We start from the raw sequence: 14,760 nt of genomic DNA, 5'->3' as shown, positions 1-14,760 counted from the left end.
GCCAAGAAAAAACAAGCCTTAGCCTTGTGTTTTTCAGGTCAAAGTATGATTGGGCAAATTGAGAATTTTCAGACAAATAAATTTTGGACATAATACTTTCATTCGTGTATTTGTGTGTGAAGGTGTGTGCTGCAGCAGTAAAAAGGCCACAGCTTAGTAATTTTCGCGAGTAGAAGTTTGTAGTAGAATCTAGCCTAATCCTGCTGACCCTGACCTTGAATGGTAAAGATGACTTACCTAGTGAAGCCTCCGGGTCTGAGAGGTCGGACAGGGAGGGCACCTTCTGCATGGCTCGGGGCTCCTCGGCGTCCAACGGCTCCGTCTTGATGCCCTCCACCGCGCCGCCGCCTTCATCGCACTGGAAAGGAAAGGCAAAGGTCATCAATTATTTATGATAGGTATACTGCTGGATATAGTGGGACTATGGTCGCAAAAAAGCGTTAATGATTTGGTTTTTGGGATTTATTATTTGATGATGAAGTGCAAAAAATATATGCTTTCAACTTTAAAGGTAGATAATATTTAATCAAGGAAGTTGGGCACATGTTTATATTATATAGTATACAGTTATATCAGATGATCTAATGAAAAAACCCGGTGTTTAATGGACCTCTAAAATTTGAGATCATAGGGTTGGATCAATAGATTTTTTTTACATTAGGTTCGAAACTTGTGGTTCCAGTGAGGCACTAGATCGATACAAGGCAGGCTTCGTTCTTAGAACGTCATTTGAGTTCAATTCAAACATCCGAATTCGCCGAGCCAAGCTGAGCACACTACATATTCGTATGTATGCTTTAACACACGTACCTATTATTTAAATAACGGATGTGTTATTTTCGAAATAGTAAAGTACGTGAGTAGTTGGTAAGTGATCGATAGTTGAGTTAAAGTCAGTATGCTGCTCACAAGCGACTTCCGTTCGCTGTACGGACATGTCCCGCTTGAGAATAATCATACAATGACAAAGCTTAGCTCAAAAAGTTCTTCTTTTCACAAACTTTTATTTAACTTACAATTTATATAAGTATGTATGTTTGGTTGGAACCTTGAAGCAGATAACTTCAACCGATTGGGCTGTAGCTGAGCTGGATTTCGTACACACGTTAAGTTTCGGTGACAATGCATTATTAATATAAGCATGACCTGAAGATGCACCCAAGACCTCTCCCGGCGAGGGGAATTCCTCAACGGTTTACTGAACAGATTTTTTTGTCACGCATTTAATGCAATAAGATCTCTCTGATATCAATAAAAGCTTGTGTCAAAAATAAACTTTTGTAAAAAAATATATTTCATTTATAATTTCTCAAAATGTACATACAATAAATCAATTTCGATAAATTCCCCAAATACTTATATATGTACAATAAACCAATTTTATTAATTCAATTAAGTCATAGAACTTTCTGACTCTTTCATCATATATCCGATAAGCGCAGCCTATAATACAAGACATGGCACTATAACACATCACACAGATGAAAAGACTACATTTCGTAGAAATAACAATCATTATTATCGTAACAACATGTAATTAGGTTATAATTAAAATGCAGTAATGTTTTCTTATCTACAAGTGTAATTTATCATATACATTGTGGAAATCCAATAAACTCTGTACAGTCACAAGCACATCAAAGTATACATTCGCCTCTATACCTATACTGCAGTAATAGCGTCGAATTTGTAATCAATTCCATTAATTTGCTTGATGCTGACTGTACAGTAACAATAATAATATATCATGATATTGTTTTGAAGCACAATATGTTTATTTGGGGCTATATTGACAGAGATTGACCCTTCAATTGGCTGTTACACCCGTGACACGGCACCTAATCACAAAGTGTATCAATATTACCCAATAAAAACGTCCAAATCAAATCAGAAGGACCCTCGCCCCAATCAGGGAATCTGACCGAGGGACGCTCTATGAGATGATATTGTTGTCATATTATTTTTAACAACATATTTTTGAGGAAATGTTTGTAAGCCTCTTGATCACTTTAAAAATTATTTTAAATTACATTTATGAATCAATTTTTGACTTTTTTCTATTTTTCGATAGCATACGATTTAATGAATTTGTGTGAATGTATGTAAAATTTCAAGAAGGACAGAAAACTTACTTCTGCATTTATAATATTAGTTAGGATTAGGATTACAAAAACAAATTGATATCATATTGGTTGAAGCTAGCGGCACCTTATATAATATGCACCGATATTTTAGTAGTTGGTATATGAGGAAAAGTAATCGCAATAATATGTGAATAGTTTGTATGTTACTGTAAAAGCCCGAACTACCGTAAATCCTAAGATATTCCAGTAAAACCTAAGATTTACCAACTTTTAATGGTAAAAGTCCGAACAATTTTGCGATTCGAACTTTTACCATCATTCACTTGGTAAATCTTAAGATTTACATCGAAGGCATGGTAAATGTTGAGAAAATAATTTTACTTTTGTTATTTTTTACTATTTAAGAAGTATTTTAAAGGTTATACCTTACCTTTAAAAGTTAAAAACATTTATAAAAAAAATACTTACCAAATGAAAATAATTTAAAATAGGTAAGGATTTGACTAATTACTTAGTTAATTAATTACTCTCATAATTATGATACCTACATAAAAATATGTAAGGTTTTGACTGAAAAATAAATGATTAATAATAATGAATCATTGTTTTATTCCCAAAACCAACATTTACCAGCCGTCAGTAGCAAAACCTAGCATATACTAAATTCCAATGGCAAAAGCCCGAAAAAATCGTCAATTATTTTAAAATCCTTACATTTACCAACCCATACCGGTAAATCCTAAGATTTTCTGAAAAAACCTACGATTTACCTGTATACGGACTTTTACAGTAACATGTATATGAGGAAAATACGAGTTTTTAATAAGACATCTTGAATAATGAACTTCAATGAACCTCACACTGCGATTAACTCGTAAACAGAGATATTTCAGTCCACCCCTGCACCTACCCTGTCTACCACGTGATCATCTGTATTGGGGGCACGACCCCATCTCACCCTCATTGCTGCGCAAGCGCAGACTGATGTACTATTTGTTATTCAGTGCTATTCCTATCATTTATCAATCATTAATGACCCCGTCGTTATGCTATCAACGTGATATCAACCTAGAGAAACCGGTTTCTTAGTAGAATTTTTTGAAACCTTTTAGATTAAAAATTTAATAGGAAAGTACAAAATCGTACTAATTCTGCGTTCCATCATCATATCGAGTGTGATATTGCTATCACTGGTGTCAGATTTTATTAAAGTCTGACATGACTTTTACGACTACCCCGCCATCTAGTGGCAGTAGCGCAGGTTTCCTTACGAAGTTTTCCTTCACCGGAAGCAAGTGGTGGTCTATGAAAACTACTATACAAGAGTCAGATTGGTGTACAGACTCATGTAGCGCGAGTAGGATTCAAACCTGGTATCTTTCGATCACGGACGGATGGTTTTAACCACTGGGCAACAACCGTTGCATTAATTCCTATTCATATATGATTTTTGAAAATCGTGGGGGCGCCGCTATTTTAACATACACAACACAATCAGATATTTATCTAAATCCACTAGGTACCTATTACAATGGGTAGACAAAATAAAAATGGGTAAGAAACAAAATAGCATTCGCATGGGAAGTCATTTTGGTATTATTTTTTAAGAAATGAAATTATTACCTAGTTGATGGAGGAATATAATTACAAAAACATGGGTGCTTTTCGGCTATTTCCGACGTAATTAATGATTCTACGAACGGACGGACACACGCGAACCGTGAAGAGGGGATAAAAGCGACGATGTTTCTAGTGACATCCCTTGATTGTTTGTTTCCAATAAATATAATAATAACTTCAATAAATTGACATGTTTTCAAGATTTGGAAATACATATACAAATCAATTCATTTATCGCATTATAGGTATTTATTATCGCGTTAAATATTAATTAATGTAATTAGGTATCTTAATTTGTTATTTGTTTTGTAGCATTGGTTATTTATTTTTTAGTCGTTGCTACGAGCCGCGTAGCCTTAGGTCCAGAATAATTATTCTAATTCTATATTTTCATAATAATTATATTAAAGTATAATATATATATAGTAATATATAGTACTGTTTTTACAGTAGTCGATATATAAAGTCGTAACTAATAAGCAGGGACCAAAATAAATTAAAAACTTTATTTTCTCTCCAAATCCTTCCGGACTGTGTAGAATATTCCTGAGGTTAATTGTCCATTTGTTTCCCCATATCTCAGAAACTTCCCGCACCTCGAACTTGTCACACTACATCAAGTGTCGCCACTTTTAAACTTACCCTAATTTATTGTCCAATAATACCTCTCCATTTTATAATAAATCGTCAGTACAAATACAACAGACACAACGCTCAGTCAAGGTGTGCGTGATAAATAAACTGTTTTTTGGTAATATATATGGTTCATTACTATCTAAAGACTTTTTAATAAGTCTTCGCTCTTGTAAATCATTTCGGATTGTTTATGATCGTACGATATTTTTAATAGTTAGTAACCACAGTTTGATTATATTGCTTAACAAGTATGTAAGCATGCGATTATGTGAAACTTAATTAAATGGATTTCTGTAAATGGAATTTCAAATTATATAATTTAATGAATATGCTAGTCATAGATGAAAAATTAAGCGATTATCTTAAATTTTGAGACGTTTATTTTGCGCAGAAATGCAGATTTTGGGAACGACTTCAAGCCAACGTTACAGGTATTTACAAAACAACCTTGTTAAACAAAGAAGTTGGTTTATCGCAAATGCTCAGAATTCCTATCCATTGGTTTTGTGGGTACTTAACTTGCACAATTTTAATTAAGTAGCCACGTGTATTAGAATTAGATGGAAAACCTGCCGAGAATATGAATTGTATAGAACTTCATAAAGGACTTTTGATCAAGGCTAAATAATAAGTGTGTATCCGATTACCTGCCACTAAACGCGCCTTTAGGCGACTTGAATAAATTCTGACACCAGTTTTAGCAATTAACACACTTGAAAATAAGAAGAGAAACATAGACAATTGTTTACTGTTATCTGAAAAAGTTTATTTTCCATCTTGACTCGACCGGAGATCGAACTCGGATATCCATTGTAGTACAATGAATTAAAGACGAAAGAAGAAAAGTTTTCTCCTTCACATCTAACTATATATTCTCGTACCTCGCACCTCCCTCTAGTATTTCTGAGGAAGGAACCGGCAAAGCCAGATTAGAGAGAGAGGGGGCCCTTCTTGTATTCCTTCTTTCTCCCTACTACAGATTTCTTAGGCTACTGAAGGGAAGAAAATCTTTTCGATGACCGGAGGGAAGTTATCTATTAGAGGAGACATATCAAATGTAGTGATGTAGCTAATAATAATATGTCTAACGTCTCGTGGTGCAGTTCCGTGAGGTCGGGGCAGCGCCGGATGCCGCGCGGTGAAGCATGGTTGCACGATCGTCCTTTTTGACACCGCCAGCCCTTTGTCTCACGCTGGTTACACGATCCATCCCGATCAAATAATTATGTGGAAATATACTACATGTTTAACAAACCTATGCTCTGAAATTGTCTGAGACTTATTTTAATTGCGATAAGCTGCATTGAGAGCATTTTGAATGTGCAATGAATCAGACTTTAAAATATTTTCTAAAATTAATACATAATCGAGATTTTTTTTATATTACAAAGGATGAACAGGCACGAAGTGGTCGCGGCAACTTATGGACGCCTGCAACACGTGGGTGAATCAGGTATTTGAACAGTTAGAAAATCAGAAGTTTATTAATTAGCTAAACCTGGTAGAATATAACAAAGAAATCAATGTACTAGTCCATTTGATATAGTTGGCGCCGTACGGCAACAATCCATCATCGCCCGCTCAGAAGTATCGAAAACAAACCGGAGTTCCTATTTCAAAGTTCCCGCTTTATTTTTACTTTTTTTTGTTTTTTATTTTTAAACTTGCCCGTGACACTGACGCTAAGCTGCACTAATGAGTTTCGACATTAGCTCAGTGCGACGAAAAAACGATGGGACTTTTTACGAATGGGTTACAGTGAACTGTTGTATGTGTTATTTTTTAACGGCTTACTGAGACGAATCGATCACGTACGATTTGGAGTTAATTGAGTCTAATCAACCTAAAATTATTAACAAATGATCTAGTTGGATAAATAAAAAAAAATCCTATGAAATCCTATTAGTTAGATTTATAAAATATTATTTTTTATTTTACAAGTGTACATTATTTTCATTAAAAATCTTGCAATAAATTTAACAAGAACAAGACGAATAAAATAAAATAAATATACTTGTTAAAGAAAACTTAACGAAATATTAAATTTATACACTTCTTTGTCATAAAGAGTAAAGACCTTACAGACCAGTGTTTTCTTTCACAGATTAGCTATATTTACGAGATCTGTCATTAAATCATTACCCGACGAGTGGGTCGTTAATAACTGCGTATAAAGGAACGGCGTCGACGGTTATGACACCTTTATTCGGCGTTGAAGTGTCCTCATAAAAACAGTAAGATTAACGTGCGGCTCAGTTCGACAGTTCAATGTATAATAAACTCTTGGTGCCTTTAGAATTATTATAAGCTCACTTCCAAATATCCTAACTAATACATACGTATTATTACGCCTAATTAGTATATGGGTAATCACCCATAGGGGTAGTTCAGAGACTAGGCAGCTCAAGCATAACAACCATATTTGTATATGGTTGCTCGACAAAAAAAAATTGCCATTGATGTATTTTCTTAGCACTTTTCTACTTGCATGAATGGACCAAGAAAACATGTCAAACCTTTTAGCGCAAAGCTCACCATATTTTTTTTTTTATATGTAGGTACATATGATTGTATGTCAATACTTCATAGGTTATCCAGGTAGATCATTAGTGTACACCCAAATAAAACTAAATTACCGTTCTGCGCTTTATAATAATTTTATTGGATAATCTTTGACAAGATGACATCAATATAAAGACCTAGTAAGCACTGCCTATGCACTAGAAAAGTAAATAACAACAATACATGATGTTACGATTAATTATAAGGAATGCAATGTCAACGAAAATAATAATATTTCCACGTAATACCGGCACTGTTGGTCGAAATTAGCCGAGGCATCCGCGCGTGTCTCATTAGGGCGCCTGCACAATATCCGGCCCTCATTATAAGGGCTTCTACATATTACGTCCGCTTTGAGGATATGACAGATTTGTTGAGATTTTTCTTCTAAGCGCCGCTAGTAGTAGGAGTTACTATGGTTATTGGAATTGGTCATTATTTTTAGTCTTCGATCCAAAAGAGGTGTTAGGTTGACGTGGAGTTCCTTTCACGGCCTGTTTGAATGCTTAGAATTAAAGAATTAATGCGTCTTAATTTTTACTGCAATATAGAATTCTATTTTTTACTTTACTATTTTCTCATTATAACAAAGTAGCAAATTAAAATAATATGCACTAAGCAAGCCGGCCGACCAGAGGCACCCACAACTACTGAGAAAATACTCACCATAATAGCTACGTGTCCCAGAACTTGTCCAACTTGAGGCCAATTATTCTCATTATAGACCGCAATCGGATACACACACGGCCTGTTTTTATCTCGCTAGAACTCTTGAAAGCAAAAAAATTCATAGCAAAAAAATAATAAACAAGAACATGCAGCCAGTATTATGATATGTTACTTTAATCCTTATTTCGTCGTTGGGATAGGCTTTAATTACATAATCTTGGGTACGCATTATGTAGATAAGATAAGCAGCCTTTTCAAAACAAGAACCATGATTATCTTTAGACAATGAAGAGGATTTTAGATGATTTTAGTTTGCCATTAAAAGATGTCGAGCGTGCCAAGAATGCTACTTTGTTTACGTTCACGCTGTCCGGTTTTACATTTTTCAAGTGGTTTTGAACGTTTAGCGCCGTATTAATGGATTAAAATGACACAAATACAACGTTTAAAAGACAATGAAATACTTATCAAGGTTGAACCAACTGAATTATGTTTTATTTATTAGCTATATATAGGTTTTCATAAAATAATAACGTGCAGAATTGGTAAAATACACTGCAACTGCTTGAAATTTTAATATAATTTAAAAATATAGCAACCCACAGAATTTACAAAATATAATAAGGAACCTCATCCTTACGTTATTTTTAGATGTAAATACATAACAATGTCAACAATTTTATGATGATTTAATTTGTAGATGTATATGTTTGTCCTCGACAATATAACTAGTTTTATCTCTGTCCTACTTCTACCTGAAATTCCGCTGAGAAAGTAAGAAACATTAAGTCAAGTTTAGATTGCTCGTTTTTCAAGACCGGTTACACCCAGTTTTCTTATTAACATTAACTTGGATGCCTTAGATTGTTGGCTTTTCCTAACATCGGATATCCTGTCGTTGGAAGATAGTAAGGCGTTAATAAATTACAACAAGTTTTCTTACATTTCTAATGTGGTTTACCCATATGTCATACGATGAAATTTTAGTCCGACAACGCTGGTTTATCAAGTGAATATTTCTAATTTATGGCGGCTTTGTCATCCTCGAAACTGTCTATCTTTCTAGTTCTGACTTATGTAGTGTAATGGTCCAGGCCAATGGTAAATTTATCTATTTCAGATTGTCGGTCTTGAACGTCTAAATCGTTGAGTTAGTACCTATGTCAGATCACAAGTCTCGAACTTACTTTGGGGTAACTCAAACTGTGTTATTTGTACATACATATTTCTTAATTTATTAACTTACCAAGTCGAGGCGGAGGCTAAAGGAGACGTGTTTCCTCGGAGGCGGCGCGGCGGTCGCTGGTCCCTCGTAGAAGGCTGCTTCCTCGAGTCCATAATCGGCCTCGCTCTCCGCCCACTCTAGCTTCATGCCGCTAGGGCTGCAACAACACAGGGCAGTATGTTAGAAAACTCTTTACGAGAAGAACTCTATTGGGCTTCGATGGTTTGACAACTAGGGATGACGACGACGACCGCGCGAAGACTTCAAGAAGTGGAGACGAGAAAGTAGGAAAGCGGGCCCTGGGTTCCCACGCTCTACGGCTAAGGAAATAGCAGGAAAATGTTCAGATAGGATTAACTTAGATTAACTATTTTAAAAGGAGCAGTGGAGCATACTCCACTGCTAACATTGATCATAATCAATGCTTCCTATAATATGCGAGTGTGGTTTATCCAAGCAATCAATGGTCACCTGCACACCTGTCCTAAGTGCGCAAACACCTATACTGTTCAGGCTGATTTGAAGGCAGCTGCTGATGGATTTTAGTATCCAGTAGCGTTTTCGGATTTGCCATCAACAGGCAAAGAAAAAGAAAGTAGCTATGAAAGCGATTCTAAAGCATACATAAATTGTATGTTCGTTTACGGACTAGCTTTTTTTGTTATCCACGGCTCTGGTCGCGTGAAATTTTCATGGGAGCAGTTATTTTTCTAGGATAAAAGGATGTCTTTCTCCGAACTTCATATATAAGCAAAATTTCAAGAAGATCCATTGAGTAGATAGAACGCGAAGAGGTAACAAAAAAGCTTACATTAGCATTTATAATATTAGTTGGGATCTAGCGCAACAATTTTGCTTTCAAGCAAGCTTTAAACTGGTAGCTGTAAAATGTGTCAACTTTATTTATTTGACCCAACATAAACAGTAAATAGTTATTAATAAATCCGAATTATTTAAATAGATAGTCCAAGTAAGTAGAGAAGTACTTATTTCAATATAATTTAATTCCAGTATCTATATCAGGTAGCTAAGTAGGCAGGAGTGCCTACACAATTATAGTATAGTAGGCAGTAATGCCTGTATTCACAAGGTATTGTGAAATAAAAAAATATAAAAAACCTTTGTTTCGCGATTCAGATCACGTCGGGTAGCAACAATAGGGCTTCTAACCGCAACGAGTCTCGTATCGAATCCAAAATGATATCGACAGCTATAGCCGTTCCTCTCACTCTCCATCGAAAAGTGCAGGACAGTTGTCAGATCTTGGAGATTCTGTGAGACGAACCTGTTTGAGTTGCTATGTATCAACTGCCTCTGTCGGCGCATTACGTTTTTATAGAGCCATTCATGAGCCAGTCGCGTTTCGCTGTCAGGATCTTTATAAACAGATGAATATTTCATAAAATACCTATGAATGAAACTGACTTCAAACAAAGTAGCTTACCGCTATCTGCCTGTTCCTATATACATAGGGTATATATAGTAACTACATAATTGATTTTGATGATGCATTTTTAACAGATAGAGTGATTCAAGAGGAAGGTTTAGGTGTAGCGTATTATTTTGTATAGTTATCCGTTACAAACAAAAAATAAATAAACAAAAATACAAATATTTTCTTTTTATAATATTAGTAGAAGTAGATTAGTAGTCCAGAAGGTAATCAAGATGCAGTTAAATCAAGAAATATTAATATACAATTTTGATGCACATTCTAAATGAAATAAAGGAGGTAAGCCTGTTTAATAATGAATTTAAGATCCTTTGATTAAATGGCTCATAAAATCAACGTTATGATCAAGAAGGTAATCAAGATGCAGTTAAATCAAGAAATATTAATATACAATATTTTGCACATTCTAAATGAAGATACAATACAAAATATTTTTATTACCCATAAAAAAACAATGATATAATAATAATGTACATATAGACCAGTGGCGCAGCAATATCATCCAGCCAAAGTGAAGTAGGTACGCACAGCCAAGATATGATCTGTCACTTGTAGAATTTACATTTAAGTATTTATTTCCTTTAAAAATATATTACACAATTATTTAAGTACGTTGTCTGTGTGAAGATAAGATCTATCTTATCTTTTCTTAGCTCTTTACAAAATCTGTAAGATAACGTATAATACGACCACCTGGATTATATTATCATTTAAATAATAAGACATTGAAAGTAAGACGTTAAAAAATTATATATATTATTGTTATAGTTACTTCCAAAAAGGGCGTGTCATATTAGATGTTTATTAAAATTAAAGAACTTATTAGTTACAAGTAAAATACAATTTTACTTCTTTGTAACCGCCATTAGTTGCGGGTACAGTTATAGAATATACTGATTCTAACCAGTGAGATTTTATCATAGTTCAACAAAAAGAAAAAAAAAAACTCGAGATTTATAAAATCTTTTTTATTACAACAGAATATATCTAAACATTTTGGTTGTTAATAGATATTTATTTTTATACAGTTTAAAGTCTTAACGAAAAGGAAAATAATGACATTTGACATTTATTAAAGTGTCGTATTATTAATAACCACAGGGACACATCCTAGACACCCTTCCTCGTATCTACTAATATCGCATCAAAGCGATCACATTAGTTAACACTTTCCGAATGTAACGAGTTGATCCGCCGGAAACGGCCCGGACGGCACGTGTGTAGCAAATTATTTTCAGCTGTAACACATCCACGTTCCACCTTACTGACAGAACAATAAAGTTCAAAGTTCATCTTGAAGTAGTTATAGAGCATAGTAAATTTGTTTAGGAAAATCGCCAGGAGCGGTGTGAAGCGGCATAGTAAATGTGTCGTCGGGAGAATTCGGCACTTCTGAAGTCGCCGGGAATCGTACGGCTAATATCCGCCGGATACGAACCGTGCCCGACATTATTGTCTTGTAATTGAAACGGTGTGACGATTTGTTGCTCATTTGGGGAGGTAATTGCAGGGGAGTGCTCGTGTTGGGGACATTAGACAAGGTTTTATTTGTTCACAAGCATTTACTCTTTACAACTTTCAGTAATATCAAATGATGTAAGATGGTAGAGTGATAGATATCTGATTCTATCCAATTCTTTTATTTTAACGATTATTGTAATGTAATTTATGATAGACTGGGTACTGAAATTTGAATTTTAAGAGAAAATAAAAATAATCTTCTTATAGTCAATATTCCTCATGAAGATGGCCATTACATGGAATAATACACAACTATTCGTATATAAAAGCGTGATTTTCTTTGTTAAATATCTTATTTGGTGGGCTCTTGAGAAGAAACAATGTACATGTAAATCAATCGTTGAAATTACCTGAATAATCGACGGATTTTCAAAATGTAAATAACACACTTAATTAATCTTTTTGCACGGTTCCACGGGCTTAAGAATCAAACCATTAGCACTATGGGACCTGCGATTCATCCACGAAAACAAACACAAGTATGAACACGTTTTAGGCGGAAAAAACTTAGCTTGACTGATTATGATTACACATTATCAGATAACACTACTGTCACTGGCGAAAAACACTCACTATTTCTTTTAGTCACAATTAGAATCAATAAAACTATTATAGTTCTAAGAATCAATTCCCGTCATGTAGTCTAAGCGAGCGTACGACTAAAACGAACAGAAACGCGAATCGAATAATTCAACATCGGATAATACCGCAAACTTCACTGATATCTTATCTAGTGCTTAATTTATCAGGTACATCACCCTTATCTAATACTTATCAATTGAGTCCAAAGAAACCTTATCCGTTATTTTTGTCAAATACGTTTATGAATTAAATGAATCATATCAAGTATATACAATGTAATTGAAAATATTAAGTTTCTCGGCCTGTATCTGTCTACCCAATATTGTTACTCCTTTAAGTACTTTTAACTTCTCCTAAAGTACGCTACAGGAGGTTAGGACGGAGTTTGATGCAGTTTTCATTGGTGTAATATTTTTTTAAAGAAGATCTGTGCATAAGTCACTATATTACATACAATTTTAATTACCTGTCTTCATAGACTGATATTCTATTGCGTAAGTCTACTTTGAACTAAAATACCTGATAAGTCCCCAGTTAATTTACTCAATAAAGGGTGAGTAGCAACAGGCAACATCGGTCAAACCTGGTTTGACCATATGCTGATTGCAGGAGGTATATTGGAACCTGAACTGTTCGATTTCTCACGCAATTTTGCGTGTCGATCCAGTGTCCCGTCGCATGTGGCAGGCATTTAAGCCCGGAGTGAAAGCATTTCTATGACATTGTGCTCGACTGATTCTGGGAATGTCTGGCTTTGTATGATTATTGAAAAAAAAATGGCTTATATCAATGTATCAATCCTTAATCTCATTTTAGCTCTATAGAAACTATTTTATTATTCATTTACTACTATGGCGGTTTTTGTTAGCAAAAATGAGATTTTGACACTTTGATGACAAATAGGATCAAATAAGATGAATATTCATAATAATATGACATTACTTGACAAGTTTATTGCTAATATCTCGTGAAATTGTTGGGTTTGGAATATAATAAGATGGCAAAAAGGTTCGGGAAACCGTCTATAAACTGGGCTGAATTAGACAAACGAGTACCTCCTGACCAGAAGCCGAATTTTCTTGTTTTCAAAGCGAAATCTGAGTCCTATTGGAGACGGTAAATAACTGATACGATTATTGAAACTATTGGTTTGGAGCAAGTCTTGAACAAAATAAAACACACGCAGACATAGAATGTCACGAACCCATAAAACGAACCCATAAAATAAATAGACTCTTACTAATTCTCACCTTTTTGTTTCCTTACAGGGTCAATGCTAGTCCACCAGAACCACCGAAAATTGACTGGGAAGCGTACAAAAAGACTGTCCCCATTCCAGACTTGGTGGATAAGTTCAAAACGGCATATGAGGGGTTTAAAGTACCAATGCCCACTGACACCATGTCGGCAAAAGTGGACGAGCAGTGGAAGTCCTTGGAGCCTCAAATCAAGGCATTTTGTGCTGAGCAGCAGAAATATATTGATCAGTAAGTAAATATTTATTAGATGTGCACGGTGTTCTAAAGGTGCTTTTAGGTTTTATTTTAACACTATTATTCTGTTAGAAGTAAGGGCAATGAAAGGACCTAAAGACATCGACATCATCACGATTGTGACATGACTTGCCGATTTCAATTATTTAACTAATTAGGAGCACCTACTAGAAGTAAGAGTAATAATATATTATTAAGATCTAGGTAATAGACATCCAAATTAATATTAGAAATGAGATATATTGTTATTTGTTTGTACTTTTCTCACCGTATATTTAGACGGAGAATGATGGGGTTATTTTTTTGAGTGAAGATAGGAGGATTGGACAGAGTCCTAGCTTCAAGCGAGATGCGAAACCGCAGTAATTTAGTAGTTTAATAAATTACAGAGCCACCAAGGATCTGGCTGCAGTGAATGCTCTGCCAAAATTCGAAGAGATGACGATGGAGATCTACTACGATATGTATCCTGAAACCAGGTTCGACCCGGTGAGGAAGCCGACATTTTGGCCTCATATAGCAGAAGAGCAACCCGGTTACAAGCCCCCAGCAACTCCTGCTGCAGCTCCTAAAGCCGCACCGAAAAAGTAGTTCCAAAAAACTGACCAAATATCACTTTGGAAATGATGTTTGAAATATAATTCTAGAACGAATTATGTGTATAGTTTTACTGCCATCTCACATTTAATTGCTAAATACAACAATCATACTATTTTCATCCTTCGAATGTCATATTTATTAGTAACAGGATTTCCAGTATTGTAGTTTAAGTACATATTAAACAGAAATATAATCATAAACAAAAATACTGTAACACAAAGCAATTCTCACCAGAATCTGAATCTTCTTCCGGTCAAAACTATAACCGAAAGAGTAGCAGTCATAGAAGTTAATTGTACAAACAAGAACAACCAA

General features: G+C 34.8%; 2 protein-coding genes across 4 annotated transcripts in view; one reads left to right on the top strand and one right to left on the bottom strand.

The window, feature by feature from the left end:
• Window positions 1-14,760, bottom strand: part of LOC128677011 (ETS-like protein pointed) — a 127,220-nt gene that overhangs the window by 100,194 nt on the left and 12,266 nt on the right. For 2 of the 3 annotated variants that reach the window (XM_053757526.2, XM_053757528.1), the window contains exons 2-3: window positions 8,818-8,953; window positions 238-358 (exon numbers count right to left, since the gene is read on the bottom strand). In XM_053757526.2, coding sequence (XP_053613501.1) covers window positions 238-358; window positions 8,818-8,943 — 247 coding nt within the window. In that variant the 5' untranslated portion in view covers window positions 8,944-8,953. Of the gene's footprint in view, window positions 1-237; window positions 359-8,817; window positions 8,954-12,120; window positions 12,422-14,760 lie in introns of those variants that run through there. The other variant, XM_053757527.2, reaches the window with a different exon arrangement.
• LOC128677012 (ATP synthase subunit d, mitochondrial-like) lies at window positions 13,248-14,514 on the top strand. Its single transcript, XM_053757531.2, has 3 exons — window positions 13,248-13,468; window positions 13,621-13,839; window positions 14,235-14,514. Exons 1-3 carry the CDS (start codon window positions 13,350-13,352, stop codon window positions 14,434-14,436), a joined length of 540 nt encoding a protein of 179 aa, XP_053613506.1. The 5' UTR covers window positions 13,248-13,349; the 3' UTR covers window positions 14,437-14,514.

Source organism: Plodia interpunctella, chromosome 17, assembly GCF_027563975.2.
Source record: "Plodia interpunctella isolate USDA-ARS_2022_Savannah chromosome 17, ilPloInte3.2, whole genome shotgun sequence".
In the NCBI taxonomy this organism is placed as follows: domain Eukaryota; kingdom Metazoa; phylum Arthropoda; class Insecta; order Lepidoptera; family Pyralidae; genus Plodia; species Plodia interpunctella.
Note: the sequence above shows the minus strand (reverse complement) of the source record. Positions and strands in the feature narration are given on the sequence as shown.